The sequence below is a fragment of the Cyprinus carpio genome, chromosome B24 (genome assembly GCF_018340385.1).
Source record: "Cyprinus carpio isolate SPL01 chromosome B24, ASM1834038v1, whole genome shotgun sequence".
Lineage (NCBI taxonomy): Eukaryota > Metazoa > Chordata > Actinopteri > Cypriniformes > Cyprinidae > Cyprinus > Cyprinus carpio.
In genome coordinates, this window is record NC_056620.1 from 7,237,780 (window position 1) to 7,253,486 (window position 15,707).

The window sequence follows — 15,707 nt, forward strand, 5'->3', positions numbered from 1 at the left end:
TGGGTCCTGCGCTCAGTAGAAAAAAGCTACCGTATTCAGTTCAGCTCTCCACCGCCGAGATTCAACGGGGTTACCCCGACGTTAGTCGGACCTGAGCAGGCTCTGGTTATGGAACAAGAAGTGAATACCCTATTAAGGAAGGAGGCCATCGAGACGGTCGTCTTCAAGACAGGGAATCCGGGTTTTACAGCCGGTATTTCATAGTTCCAAAGAAGGATGGGGGGTTGCGTCCGATCATAGATCTACGTGTATTAAATCGATCAGTTATGACAATGAAGTTCAAAATGCTCACCATCATGCATGTTGTAGCTCAAATCAGATCCGAGGACTGGTTTGTCACCATAGATCTCAAAGATGCATACTTCCACATCTCCATTCTTCCACAACACAGGAAGTTTCTGAGGTTAGCTTTTGGGGGCGAAGCTTTCCAATATCGAGTACTTCCCTTCGGCCTTGCACTCTCACCCCGCACATTCCCGAAATGTAGATGCAGCTCTGGTTCCTCTGCGTATGCAGGGCATCCGCATTCTCAGTTATATCGACGATTGGTTGATTTTAGCTCAATCAGAGCAGATGGCGGTTCGACATCGAGATGTCGTTCTCGCTCACATGGGGGAGCTGGGTTTGAGACTGAATGCCAAGAAGAGTGTACTTTTTCCAGTTTAGAGAACCACCTATCTAGGCGTAGTGTGGGATTCGACCACGGTGCAGGCACGTCTGTCTCTTGCTCCTATCGAGTCGATCCTCACATCAGTCAAGAGAGTCAAAGAAGGCCAGTCACTCACTGTCAAACAGTTTCAGAGATTCTTAGGCATGATACCTTTTGGCCTGCTGTACATGAGACCCCTACAGTGGTGGCTCAAGACCAAGGGATTTTTCCCGAGGGGGAATCCACTTCGAACTATCAAGGTCACATGGCGACGGATGTAACCATGGTTCCTCGAGGGAACGAGACACTGCGTCTCGATGCCATACTCCCGGCACCCCTGCCGGCGCTTGCTGGTACTCAAAGCTGAAGCCACCCACCGGGCACATGCTTTTATAGCTTCCTGGTCGCTTACGTCACCCCACCCATGATGTCACGCTCTTCCATTGGACAGATTACACACGATATTCAGAGTCACTCATGCTAAACGCATTCCCCATAGCGTTTCGATGCAGCGTCTCTTTCCCTCGAGGAACCATGGTTACATGCGTAACCTTGACACGTCTTCAAGCATAAATATAAAAAAGTTTAATATGGCTTCTATGGCATAACAATGTTTTTTTTTTGTACATTAGAATGTGTCCTATTTAATTATACATTTTTATTATGATTTACAGAAGGTATCAACTAAATGTTACTAAATGTAACATAATATAAAAAATGCTGTCAATTTGTCAGCAAGTTTTATATAATACATTTTGTATGAACACTTTTTTTGCATTTAATATGCTTTCTGTGTTCTAATAAATGTAATTTTATGCAGACACCAAAATGGGATGTCTTGTATTATAAAAAAAAATAAAGTCTTTACATTTCTTTCAAAACTATTCCAGAGAAAAAAACTATAAAACGTATATCATAAAAATACTTTCACTTTTTGAAAAAGTATTTAACATATAGTATTATAAATAAACACTATTAATTTTTACGTCATCTGGATTATTTTATACTGACTATTGCTTAAATGTAAAACAAAATCTAAGATCATTTTTAAATATCATCCTAATACTGTTTCTGCTCTGAGACTTTGACACATTTCCTAACATCAATACTGTCTCTTAAACCTGTTACCTTTCCTTGACGTAACTTTGTCCTCCCCACTCACTTACTCTGTCCACAGGGTATCCAGTTGAGGACACACCACCAGATGTTAAACATAGAGGCATGATGATACACATGCAGGAAACTGATCTGGTTGTTTTTCTTCCTCAGCACAATGAAGATGGTGTCCAGGAATTCAATCAGCTTGGAGAAATAGTACCACCACAGTACTTTTGCTACCTGTCCAAGCAAACCGTGACATTTTCTGTGCATGTTAAATGCAATAACATATATATGACAATGACTTATTCACAGAGTGTAATCTGTATTATTACTGTTTTTTTTGTTTTGTTTTTTATGTATACCTTGAATATTATTAACTCTACAAATATAGACAGATAGATATGTGCTGTTTTTCTTACTCACCCTGATATCTGCTTCACCAGCTTCTTGCAGTCCCTGACATTGAAGACGATAACCGGCAGACCAAACTGATGATATCAACTACCAAATATATGAAACACAACTTTAGGTAAGAAGAACAGACACCTACAGACCTACGTTATAACTGTGAGACACAAACATACATGTAAACATACTGTATGCTTACTTACCTCAACCAGCATGTATAAAGACAACATAGTTATAGAAAAGTTGTACAGCAGTAAAACATTTTTCAGTGAGTATGCTGGTCTGTTTCTCATATATTTTGTTCCCAGGTAGATTGTTAGGAGGTAGGTGATGGTGAGCATGAATGTTGGTGTGTAGGAATCCAGCAGGAGCCATCCTCTCACACGAGTATCTGACATCAAACACACAGATCACATACTGTTTATGGCATCTTTATCATATTTTATAGGATTTACTTAAAATTTGTATAATAATTTTGACTAAATCTTGTTAACAAAACTAATTATTCTTCTTTAGCCTCTTAAGACCCACTTAAACACTTTAGGAAAAAAATTGTATTTTTTCATGTCATTACATTGTTTAGAGCAGGGCTAATCAATTAGTTTGTTTTTATTTTTATGTTTTTTTTTTTTTTTATATATATATATATATATATATATATATATATATATATATATATATATATATATATATATATATATATATATATACTGTATATATTCCAAATTGCATTGTTTATTGAAAAAAGCAGAATAGATGATTGAAAAAATTATTGTCAAATGATGTCAAATGATCTAATCAGGTTTAAATAAGTTTTTAAAAGCTATGCTACTCACCATATAAATGGATAGTTTTTATATTTTATTTTCCTCAAAAACAAACAAACAAACAAACAAAAAATGCAGCCTTTTAATGTTTAAGGACTGATTCTGTTTCAGGTACATGGATTTTTAATGTTCTTGTGTTTCCTTCCTGTTTACTTTGCTTATTCCTTTGTTTCTCTTACTTTTTTTCCCCATGGTTTCCTGTTGCAGGAAGGGGATGTGGAGTGGGATGGATTTGCTTGGGGTTGTATTGCAAGGGGAAAAATCTAGATATTTATACTGTAGATATTACTATATTAACTACATTAACTATAGGCTGTTAAATGTACACTGAAAAAAAAAAAGCTTTCATGGGCAGCCTACAGTATCATGCACTTTCGCAACAAAATAAACTTTTTTTTCTTTATTACATAATAATAATAATAATAATAATAAAAACCTCTATGTTCCCATTCTCTGTATCATTGTTTCTACACTGGTGATTTTTTCAGATAACTTTTTGTATTTATTCCAAACAAGGCCATAATCATGTCTAGAAAATTACATTATTGTTTTGAAGGAAAATATTAACACCAGACCACTATGGTAATGGTAGTAATAAGATTTTTTTTTTTTTTTGAAACGTAATCAATCTGAACTGAAAATAATATTTTAGCTATTTTATTTTTTTTTTTTTTTTAATCGTAATAATTATGAATTACATGAATCATGTAAATGACAGCCAACTTTCAATTCAAAACAGCGGTATTTGACAAATAAAATAAATAAATAAATAAATCAAAATTAAAAAGTTGAATAGTTTGCATCACTGGATAATACAGTCGAACCTACTGTAACTATTGTAATTCTTACATTCAACATTAACAGCAAGTCAAAAGGGGTAAGCTTTCATCTATATAGCCTATGCATTTTAGATGCTTATGAACACACATTATTGAATGTTATTTTTTTTTTTTGAACATTAAAACTGCTCCTGATAAGAAGTCACAGCCAATAAGAGCGCTTGTTACTGTGTGACGTCAGTCAATGATCGCTCACTGAAGAGAAGATTTCGAAGATTCAGATACCTCCAAGATTTCGAAGTTCAGTATTCAGGGAAACCTCAAGTTACTGTACCTTTCACACAGACAGCAAACAGACACGTGGGCAAGAAGATTACCAGCCAGGTGACATCACAGGTGCTAGTCTGCAAGGTTCCAGAGATTACAACAGAGCAGAGGGAGCCGAAGGGGGAACACCTGATTCTTTAAAAGTGAAGTGACAAACAGCCAAGTATGGTGACCCATACTCAGAATTTGTGCTCTGCATTTAACCCATCCAAAGTGCCCACACACAGCAGTGAACACACACACACACTGTGAACACACACCCGGAGCAGTGGGCAGCCATTTATGCTGTGGCGCCAGGGAGTAGTTGGGGGTTCGGTGCCTTGCTCAAGGGCCCCGTGGTCATCCAGTACCAGCACCACACAGAATTCCCACTCCAAAGAGTACAAACCCTTATGATACAGACGATGATGCACTTCATGCTCCTCCTCCAGTTCGATGTCATTACGATGACTTCCCTGCTATTGGGAGAGTATCAGCCCATGCTCCTTCAAGCTAGCCTGACCCTCTACAGACATTACCTGGGTTGACAGCAGCCAGAGATGGACAGGTCAGCCCCTACCCCCTCCATGCCTACTTCACACAATTCCATCCAGCCCTATTTGTTACCAGGTAACCAACCTGGATGGCAGAAGAATGTGACCAGACAGGAGACAATGTACAGAGGTCCGTAGCCAACTATAACAGACTTTACCCATCTAGACCCAGGTGAATTTGTCTGCCTTAGGCTAGCCTTGGGAAATCTGTTGCCAGAGGATGCAACTGAATTCTTTAAATATATTTTGTCTATGTGTATTTTTGTGGATTTGTGTGGCTTTTGTTAGGCTCTGACATTTGTGCTTTTTTCAGTTTCTTATAAATATCTAAATGGCTAAAGTCTAATCTCACTGTAATCAGCACAAACTAGGCTATAATAATATGTGAGCAGCATGTATGTACATGATTGTGTTTTGAGAAAAAAAATGTTATGCGTGGTTAGTGTGAAAAACTAAAATGGTTAAATCACTTGAATAAGGCAATAAAAACACATACAGAAAATTGGTTCCCGGGACTTTTGAGAACTGGAGCTTGTAGCCTAGAATTTTTTTTTTCTAAATGATGTGAAAATCATCTTGTTTACTCACTTACAGAAAACAATATATTGATTTAAATTTTCTAAGACACTTTTTGTTGGTAAAAGTCACCTGAGAAGACAAAGGCCTGCATAATGAGCTGCATAATGAGCCATTCAGTCAGCTGTGTCACTGAGAGGGATGAGTTACAACAAAGAATGTGAGGACACAAATAAATGTATATAATTTTATATTGTTGTAGTTTATTTAGAATATATTTAATTATCCACAACATAATTTAATATTCACTTGTGAGTGCAGTTAAACAGTTTATTAGGAACAATCAAAGCTGACTTTCAAACTGAATTTTTTGCATCATTACTCCAGTCACACAATCCTTCAGAAATCCTTTTAACAATCTTATTTTCTACAAAAAAAAAACATTTATTGTTATTATTATCATCATCATTATTATTATTATTAATGTTGAAAAGAGTTGAGAATATTTTTTTTCAGGTTTTTTAGGGGGGATAAATTGAAAGAACAGCAATGTTTGTTACATTTGTTACAGTTACATTTATTGGTACATTTATATTATTTACATCAAGCTTTTGAATGGTATAGTAGTGTATATTGTTATTGAAACTTCATAATATTTCACTTGATTATACATTTAGTCAGGAATTATAGTTTGGAAAAAGTCTAACTAGTAAAATGTTTACATGTTATGTGAAAACTAGTACAAGTATATAAATAAATAAAAACAGACTTACTCATGTTTATGATCTCTGCTGAATAAAGTGCTTCATTCTTTTTTCTGAGGAAATCCAAATCTCAAATCCTCAACCACATCACATCTTTTTGGGGTGAACTATGTCTTATTCCTCTCATCGCGAAGCAAACAGTAAAATAAAAAAAACTTGAAGAACAGTCTCGCTGCGTTATCTTCTGTTGTGTGGGCGTATTCTAAAGCCGCGCGCTTCAGTGAAACATTTGAATCTCAAAAGCGCGCTCGGCGCGGGGGCGTGGTCGCATTAGAAGATAATGAAGGGAGACGTGAAAAACGGACATCGCGTTGTTTTCATATGGATTACTTTATCACAGAATATTTGTTTTCGGCAGCACTTGTTAAGTTTAAAAGTAGACATGTCAGGCTTTCTATAGATATCTCTCTCATGTCTCTTCGTTGAGTATTCGCTGAGTTACAGTTCATTTTAATGACGCGTTTGTAACTGAAGATCAGCGCAGACAAAGGCTGCAGACAGCACTCCTTGTTTGTTATCTTTATTTTATAAGTGCACAAAGTTTTGTTGTTATTATGTCTGTATACAAAAAAAAAGTAGACCCTTTACAGATTCAATTGATGTATTGCTCTTATCTGTACGATCAAAACTGAAAGTGTAATTTAAGTTCTTTTCGGGGTTATCAGGAGACAATACCCCAAAACGCGTATACGCGTTAATCGACTTCAGAGGGTTAAGTACCAGGTTCTAGTTGACAACTTGAAGTTAATGGAAGCCCACTTGATAGCCGATTCATTCTTGAACTCCATTATTCCATATTCAGACATTATGGCGGCACTCACTGAGATGTTTAGGTGACCTCACCAACTCGTTCTAAATAGAATAGCTGCTGAAATGGACTCTCCAGATGTCCAATCTGGAGATACCGTAGGCTTCGAACGCTTTTCTCTCGAAATTCAGGCACTTGTAGGTCTCCTTAAGACACTGGGCACAGAAGGAGAGGTTGAATTACAGTGTGGATCTCACGTGGCTCGACTTCTCACCAAACTACCTCCAGAATTGCGATCATCTTTTAGAAGGCACAAGTTGAGTTATGAGCCAGGTATTGTTTACACACTCCTTGAATTTGCTAAGTGGCTCAAGTTTGAATCATGGTGTCAAGAGACTGAAAGCATTGGCGGAGACAGAGTTCATAGAGACAGAGTCAGACAGAGAACGGACTTCCGCAGAGATCCCAAGTTGAAATCTCAACCAATCACCATCCTCCATGGTGCAGATCAACCATCATCACCAGTGGTTCCAAAGTCAGCTAAGAGCACAACCAGAAACAATGCTTTCTGCCCTTACTGTGACTGCAAAGACCACTACCTGAGCCAGTGTACGTCCTTCCAAGCACTTTCCAAAGACCAAGTGACTGAGTGGATAAAGATTAATAATAGATGTTGGAAGTGTGGATGCTCCCATCGAGCTGTGCAGTGCACTTTGAAGAAGCCATGTCGTTTATGCAACAGAAAGCACTTGCAAATCCTGCATGATGTAAATGATAAGCCAGTGAAGGAAGGCACCTGCCTTGTCAGCTCTATCAACACTCTCCTGTATATGGACAGGCCTGTAGGGTCCAGTCAAGTGCTTCTCAAGGTCATTAGAGTGATCCTGCAACACAAGGCTAAGAGCTTAGACACATATGCCAAGCTTGATGACGGTTCCGAGCGCACAATCCTTTTGTCATCTACAGCTCAAAGACCAGGCCTCACAGGACAGTCAGAGGATTTAACCTTGAGGACCATAAGACAGGACATCACAAATCTCCATGGTACAGTAGTTTGCTCCTAAACGGCGACATACCATCCCTCAATTGGAGTTATGTGCAGCCCTGAACGGTGCTCAGCCAGCTAAACTCCTTGAGACTAAGCTTACTTTGGCAATCAGCAAAGTGGTCCTGTGGACAGCTAGTAGAGGCAACAGTCCAGAAACTTAAAGGACCAGAACAGCCATCAGCTGCAGAATCGCTAATTCTACAGAAATCCCAGATTGACAGTTTCCCTGAAGAGTACAGATTACTCAAAGCTGGGAAGCCTGTACAGTTAACCAGTCGGCTACTCACCCTTGCACCAGAATTTGACTAGTCCCATCAGCTCCTCCGTCTGCGTCGGGCGGAAGGACTGGAGTTATCAGCAATCCACCCCATAATTCTACATCCTCATCATTTCAGCACTAAATTGCTAATCCAGGACTATGATAACAAGCTCTGCCACCCAGGACCAGAGAGAGTTTTCGCGGAAATGAGGAGGAATTTCTGGATATTAAGAGGACGTGAAGCTATCCGCAAGCATCAACATCTATGCAGAGACTGGCAAAGGTGGAAGAGCAAGCCGATTATTCCCAAAATGGCGGATCTACCACCTGCCCGCTTGAGACTCCATAAACCACCATTCTGCAGTACTGGCATGGACTGTTTCGGGCCATTCCAAATAAAAATCGGCAGATGCAGTGAGAAAAGGTGGGAGATAATCTTTAAGTGCCTCACCAAAAGGAATATACATCTACATCTTCTCACTTCAATCGATGCAGACTCATTCCTGCTGACCTTAAGGAGGTTTTAAATTTTCGAGGTGGAGACCGAGAGATGCAAGAAGCCTTTTCAGCCCTCAGGTACAACAACAGCTGCCCAAACAGGAAATATCCTTCTTCTTTAACCCACCAAATGCTCCATACGTTGGCTGGGATAGGGAAAGAGAGATTCTGTCAGTGAAGAATGCCCTACGCACCACCACTGGCTCACAATAGTGACCGAAGAGGTCCTTCTGACAGTTCTCATTGAAGTGGATGGTATACTCAACAGTAAACCACTAGGATACAACTCAAGCAACATAGTTGACATTGATCCTGTTACACCTAACTACTTGCTCCTGGGGAGACCAGATAGTTCCTTGCCACCTGTAGTCTATCCAGCCACTGAGCTCAAGGGGCGGCGGCGGTGGAGACAAAGTCAGGTACTGGCTGATCAGTTTTGGTCAAGCTTCATCCGCAACTAATTACCTACGCTACAGTCTCGTTCAAAGTGGCATTCTAAAAAAAATTACATTTCCAGTAGAGAGATATTGATGCTTGTAGACCCACAGGTTCCTCATGCCTTGTGGCTAGTGGGCTAGGTTGTGGAAACCTTTCCTAGTTCAGATGGCCAAATCAGAGCAGCATAGATCCAAATCAATGATAAGATCTACAGCCAACCTGTTGATCATTTGATCCCACTTCCTGCTTTCTCAGACGAGGATGTACCTGTTAAAGACTCAGACCCCACAAACTGATTAAGCCTACAAAGGGGCAAATATGCTCAGCATATTTGGGGGTGGCAGTGATAAGAAGTCACAGCCAATAAGAGCGCTTGTTACTGTGAGACATTAGTCCATGATCGCTCACTGTAGAGAAGGGAGTATCAAGTATTCTGAGGCTGAACAAGAACGATAATTTTCCATAAGGAGGTCATTTATTTTGTGAGTCATTGAAACAATACCACATCTATACAAATGTCCACAACCTGTGCCTAAACAAGAAATGCCCTGTTGTCTGACTGTGCTGTCAATTCTCAATCACTTATTAAAATCTTGAACTGAATCCTGCCTTCAGTGTCCTTAACGACACACCAGTGCGAACACAAACCTACTTGGACTAGAGCACATACAATTCCAAATAATCCTTTTCCACACCTCTGGTAATTTCAGTGGTAGGCTAAAGCTTTTTCTCGCAATAAAGCAATGACGTAATTAATGACGTCCACAGCCTCTCTTGGCCAGGGCTGCATTTCTCGATAACGACTGATCTTAGAGCTTAAGAGCGTTTTCTACAAGTCATTTTACGATCGTTCATTATTGTTTCACGTGCGTTTCCTAAAGATGCCCTTAACACAATCGCACGTAGCTGTGCTTTAGCACTACTTATGAGTTGCTATCCATTTGTCAAGTGCTAAAATGTCACCTTAGAATGGTTCGTAATTGTAGTACACGCTCGGTTATTAAAATGCCAACCTAATGCTGTGTTCCAGACAACTAGGATATAATATAATATAATATAATATTAATATAATAATATAATATAATATAATATAATATAATATTGCATTATACTTATAATATTCTACTTTACATATACACTCACCTAAAGGATTATTAGGAACACCATACTAATACTGTGTTTGACCCCCTTGAAAGCATTCTTTAGAAATGCTGGCCCATATTGATAGGATAGCATCTTGCAGTTGATGGAGATTTGTGGGATGCACATCCAGGGCACGAAGCTCCCGTTCCACCACATCCCAAAGATGCTCTGTTGGGTTGAGATCTGGTGACTGTGGGGGCCATTTTAGTACAGTGAACTCATTGTCATGTTCAGAAGAAACCAATTTGAAATGATTCGAGCTTTGTGACATGGTGCATTATCCTGCTGGAAGTAGCCATCAGAGGATGGGTACATGGTGGTCATAAAGGGATGGACATGGTCAGAAACAATGCTCAGGTAGGCTGTGGCATTTAAACGATGCCCAATTGGCACTAAGGGGCCTAAAGTGTGCCAAGAAAACATTCCCCACACCATTACACCAGCACCACCAGCCTGCATAGTGGTAACAAGGCATGATGGATCCATGTTCTCATTCTGTTTACGCCAAATTCTGACTCTACCATCTGAATGGTCTCAACAGAAATCGAGACTCATCAGACCAGGCAACATTTTTTCCAGTCTTCAACTGTCCAATTTTGGTGAGCTTGTGCAAATTGTAGCCTCTTTTTCCTATTTGTAGTGGAGATGAGTGGTACCCGGTGGGGTCTTCTGCTGTTGTAGCCCATCGACCTTAAGGTTGTGCATGTTGTGGCTTCACAAATGCTTTGCTGCATACCTCGGTTGTAACGAGTGGTTATTTCAGTCAAAGTTGCTCTTCTATCAGCTTGAATCAGTCGGCCCACTTCTCCTTTGACCTCTAGCATCAACAAGGCATTTTCGCCCACAGGACTGCTGCATACTGGATGTTTTTCCCTTTTCTTACCATTCTTTGTAAACCCTAGAAATGGTTGTGTGTGAAAATTCCAGTAACTGAGCAGATTGTGAAATACTCAGACCGGCCCGTCTGGCACCAACAACCATGCCACACTCAAAATTGCTTAAATCACCTGTCTTTCCCATTCTGACATTCAGTTTGGAGTTCAGGAGATTGTCTTGAGCAGGACCACACCCCTAAATACATTGAAGCAACTGCCATGTGATAAGTTGATTAGATAATTGCATTAATGAGAAATTGAACAGGTGTTCCAAATAATCCTTTAGGTGAGTGTGTATATATATATATATATATATATATATTATATATATAGAGAGAGAGAGAAGAGAGAGAGAGAGAGAGAGAGAGAGACGTTATTTCTGGCTTTCATTGCTGGCTTTTATGCAAGTCAGCAAGTAATTGACAAATTACCCCCAAAATAAAGCTATAACAAATAGAAAAGTATTAGGTCATGTAGCTTAGCAAAAAAAATCAGCGGTTGCAGTCCTGTGGCATTTTAACTTGTAACTTCAACAAACATGCATACATCTTGAAAAACCGCACAGCATTATATTCGTCGATCAGATCGAAAGATTTCATTCATAGAGCCCCAGCCGGCACATGACCGTCCTTCAACGTTGAAATATGGTTGAAATAAGGTCAGTTGTTGTTTTATTTGTTGAAACAACGTTGATACAACATTTAAAGCTGAACGGTTGAAAAACTATGGAGATAGAATTGTTGCTTAATTCCAAATAAATAGATTATGATCCACAAATAAATGTAAAGAGATTTAAAAATATTAACATTGACAAATAAATCTAATGAGATCCACAAATAAATCTTAAAGTTTCACAAATAAGAATTAAATTCACAAATAATTAAAATTAGATTTGCAAATAAAAAACATATTCACAAATATATATTTATGTCACAACCACAACTTTGTCTAGCATTTATTTGTGAATCGCGTCCTGTGCATTTGCGAATTGTGAAACATTTCTTGCGTCAAGACGTGCTGACTATCTACAAATACGTGGACTCCACCCACCGTCTACTCAAGCCAATCAGATAACAGCCACATTTCGCTGACCAATCATAGCACGATCTCGCTATAGCCAATCACGTTTTGCTTTACAATCAGGGCGGTCTCGTCCTGAGATAACTTCATTCATCTGCATTGGCTCAAATAGGTAATATAAGGGCCATAAAAGGGTAACGTTACAGTAAAAGATGTTTAAAACTGGATTTCGTTAGACCATTAGACTGTGTATCATGCCAACCAAGCCACAGTATTTTATGTTACGTGACTTTGAAAATGCCAAAGAAACAGAGCTTTATATCAAGGCTATGGGAACAACGCTATACTGGATTCAAATTATGCAAGCGTCATGTTATTCAATATGGAAATAAAAGTGTAAATAAGGAACTGAATAATAAATAACTGAACTCAACCTCATAATAAACATTTTTTTTTTTTGTAGTTTGTTTTGCCGTCACACAACAGCCAACAGCATTTCCCAGTTTTTCAGTCACGCCGATGTATTTGAGCTGCTATGTGAATCTAACGATGTATGAAGGTTTGATATTCTGTGATGGTCAGTTCACACCAGTGATAGAAATTAATCTAACAATAAGTTTATATATATATATATATATTACCTTTTATAAGCATTTTTACATTTATAAAGCCATTTTTTCTTAAAGTGTGCATCACTTTTTGAGTCAAATTCTTGCATATAATTTGTCAATTAGAATAATAACATTTGGGCTGTTACCAAGCAAATGGTATAAATATCAAGAAATGAATCTTTTGAAAGAGGAAACAGAAGTGCATCTGAAGTGGCATTTAGATGTCACACTGTTTAATACCAGCAGAGGAGAACACGGATGGTTTTACATTTACATTTAGCCATTTAGCAGACGCTTTTATCCAACGCGACTTACAAAATGAGGACAATGGAAGCAATCAAAATCAACAAAGAGCAATGATGAACAAGTTGTTATAACAGTCTCAGTTACCTTATAGCAAGGGCTTTTAAATATATAATAAATAAAAAGAAAACAGATAGAATAGAAAAAGAATAGAGCAAGCTAGGGTTAGAGGTGTTTTTTTGCTTATGTTAATTCTATAATATATGAAAAAGAAAACGATAGAATACAAAAAGATTAGACATTTTTTAAGAAAACAAGCAGCAAATGAATAGAGTGCAAGTCGAAAAAAGAGACAAGTGTTTGTTTTTAAGAAATAATTAGAATAGAGAGTGCTAGAGTTAGAGGTCAAATAAAGATGGAAGAGATGTGTTTTTTTAGCCGATTCTTGAAGATGGCCAAGGACTTAGCTGTTCGGATTGAGTTGGGCAGGTCATTAACCTGCAGTTACAAATGCATAGATAATGTTTTGATATTTAAAAAAAAAAAAAAAAAAAAAAAAAAAAAAAAAAAAAACCTTTATTAGTAACATTTGAAATTATTAAAAAAAAAATTAAAAGATACTTTAAATGTGAAATTTAAACCACCAGTAGGTGGCAGCAGTCACTGTTTACAAGTGAGTCATTGCGATTCAACTGAATCATTTAAAAACGGTTGATTCATTCAGAAACGAAACGCTGGTCATGTTGCTCAGAGACGAAAAACAGTGCTGTGGCTTTGTGTGGAGTTGTTTTTTGTTGTCGAATACAGCAAAACAAGCAATATGGTGTCGAAAAACTTAAGTCTCTTATTCATGTTTTGTTTATTGAATGTATATTAATTATCACATAATTTTAATATCACATTTGAAATCATGTTTGATTTTTTGAGACACGACATTTATTTATATATATATATATATATATATATATATATATATATATATATAAATAAACTATATTAAATTATATAAATAGACATTTCTGCTCATATATCTTGAATTTTGTGATCATTGGAAATGTAACTTTATATACATTAATAATTTATATTTATTTATTAAACTGAATTATACAGTGAAAGAACGCACTGTAAATGCGCACTAGTCTAACCTACTACACTTCATCACGCACTGTTTTTCTTTGGCATTTTTCAAAGTCACGTAACATAAAATTACTGTGGCTTGGTTGGCATGATACACAGTCTAATGGTCTAACGAAATCCAGTTTTAAACCTCTTTTACTGTAACGTTACCCTTTTATGGCCCTTATATTACCTATTTGAGCCAATGCAGATGAATGAAGTTATCTCAGGACGAGACCGCCCTTGTAAAGCAAAACGTGATTGGCTATAGCGAGATCGTGCTATGATTGGTCAGCGAAATGTTGGCTGTTATCTGATTGGCTTGAGTAGACGGTGGGTGGAGTCCACGTATTTGTGGATTGTCAGCACCTCTTGACGCAAGAAATGTCGGTTTGTCACAATTCGCAAATGCACAGGACGCGCGCTTCACAAATGCCTGCAGCTATCTACAAATGCACTCACGGACGCGATTTCACAAATACAGAATGCCAAACAAAGTTGTGGTTGTGACATAGATATATATTTGTGAATATGTTTTTTATTTGCAAATCTCATTTTAATTATTTGTGAATTTAATTCTTGTTTGTGAAACTTTAAGATTTATTTGTGGATCTCATTAGATTTATTTGTCAATATGTTTAATATTTTTAAATCTCTTTACATTTATATGTGGATCATAATCTATTTATTTGGAATTAAGCAACAATTCTATCTCCATAAAAAACAGCCGGCACATGACCAACCTTCAATGTTAAAATATGGTTGAAATAATGACAGTTGTTGTTTCAACGTTGAAACAACGTTGAAAATGTTTAATGCTAAATGGTTGAAAAAGGTTAACAAAAACACTTGTTAATAAACAGTTTATTTTTAATAAGATCTGTATGTTGAATCAACTTAATGTCTTCAACAGCATACAAAATAAATGTCTGCCTTTTAAATTATTTATATTAAATGATTTAAGATTATTATTATTATTTTAATAGCTTTTTAATATATTTTTTGTTTTTAATAAGATCTGTATGTTGAATCAACTTAATGTCTTCAACCATCATTAACAGCAATAAAACTAAATACATTTCGCTGCTTTAATCACGCTGAACAATTCTTATTGGTTGTTTTACTTTATTGCTTTGATCATGATTGGTTAATCTGGCTGTCATCCAGGAAACTGGACAATGAAATGTTTCGCGCCTTTCTAAATTTGAGTTAATGTGAGACCTGAGCCTGCTTTGCCTTGCAGAGATCCTCAATTCTTGGCTCAATGTTTGGTTTGATTAGCATAGAATCAAATTAGATTTGTGGATTTTTGCGGTATTTAATTTTGAGAGCAGTCATTTTTGAGAATCCTGCCTCACACAAATATGTTGACGTGAAAGGAAGGAGATTCTTCAAGGCAGTGTCACAGAGTTGAGGGTATACCTGCATCAGTGCTGCCCAGAATGAAGAAAGAGGGCAGGAGCTAAAGAGTTCCTTCAGTCTGCTGTCACTCTTCAGCTCAATAAGCTGTTCCTGCATAATTGATAGCTCGTTTGCTGTGCACACAAATGGATCTCGAGGATGATTTGTTTGTGTTATAATCAGTGCTTGAAGTGGGGGGAAAAGGTGGCGGTACTCTCATTTTTACAGTGAAAAACAAAACTTGGAGAGATTGCTGTTACAACAATTTATTGTTATTTATTTATTAACAACATAAATGTATTTAAACATGTTTGTGTGTGCGTGCGTGCGTGTGAGCATTTCACAAAACTAAAGGAAAGCTTTAACTGTAGCCTATATTCTGACTATTTTATTTCGTTCATAT

General features: G+C 37.5%; 1 protein-coding gene across 1 annotated transcript in view; it reads right to left on the reverse strand.

Annotated features, from left to right (window-relative positions):
• The window catches only part of LOC109048624 (elongation of very long chain fatty acids protein 2-like), a 68,103-nt gene that overhangs the window by 22,300 nt on the left and 30,096 nt on the right, over nucleotides 1–15,707 (reverse strand). Inside the window, exons 2-4 of the mRNA XM_042751565.1 lie at nucleotides 2,362–2,549; nucleotides 2,174–2,251; nucleotides 1,816–1,987 (exon numbers count right to left, since the gene is read on the reverse strand). Coding sequence (XP_042607499.1) covers nucleotides 1,816–1,987; nucleotides 2,174–2,251; nucleotides 2,362–2,499 — 388 coding nt within the window. The 5' untranslated portion in view covers nucleotides 2,500–2,549. The remainder of the gene's footprint in view (nucleotides 1–1,815; nucleotides 1,988–2,173; nucleotides 2,252–2,361; nucleotides 2,550–15,707) is intronic.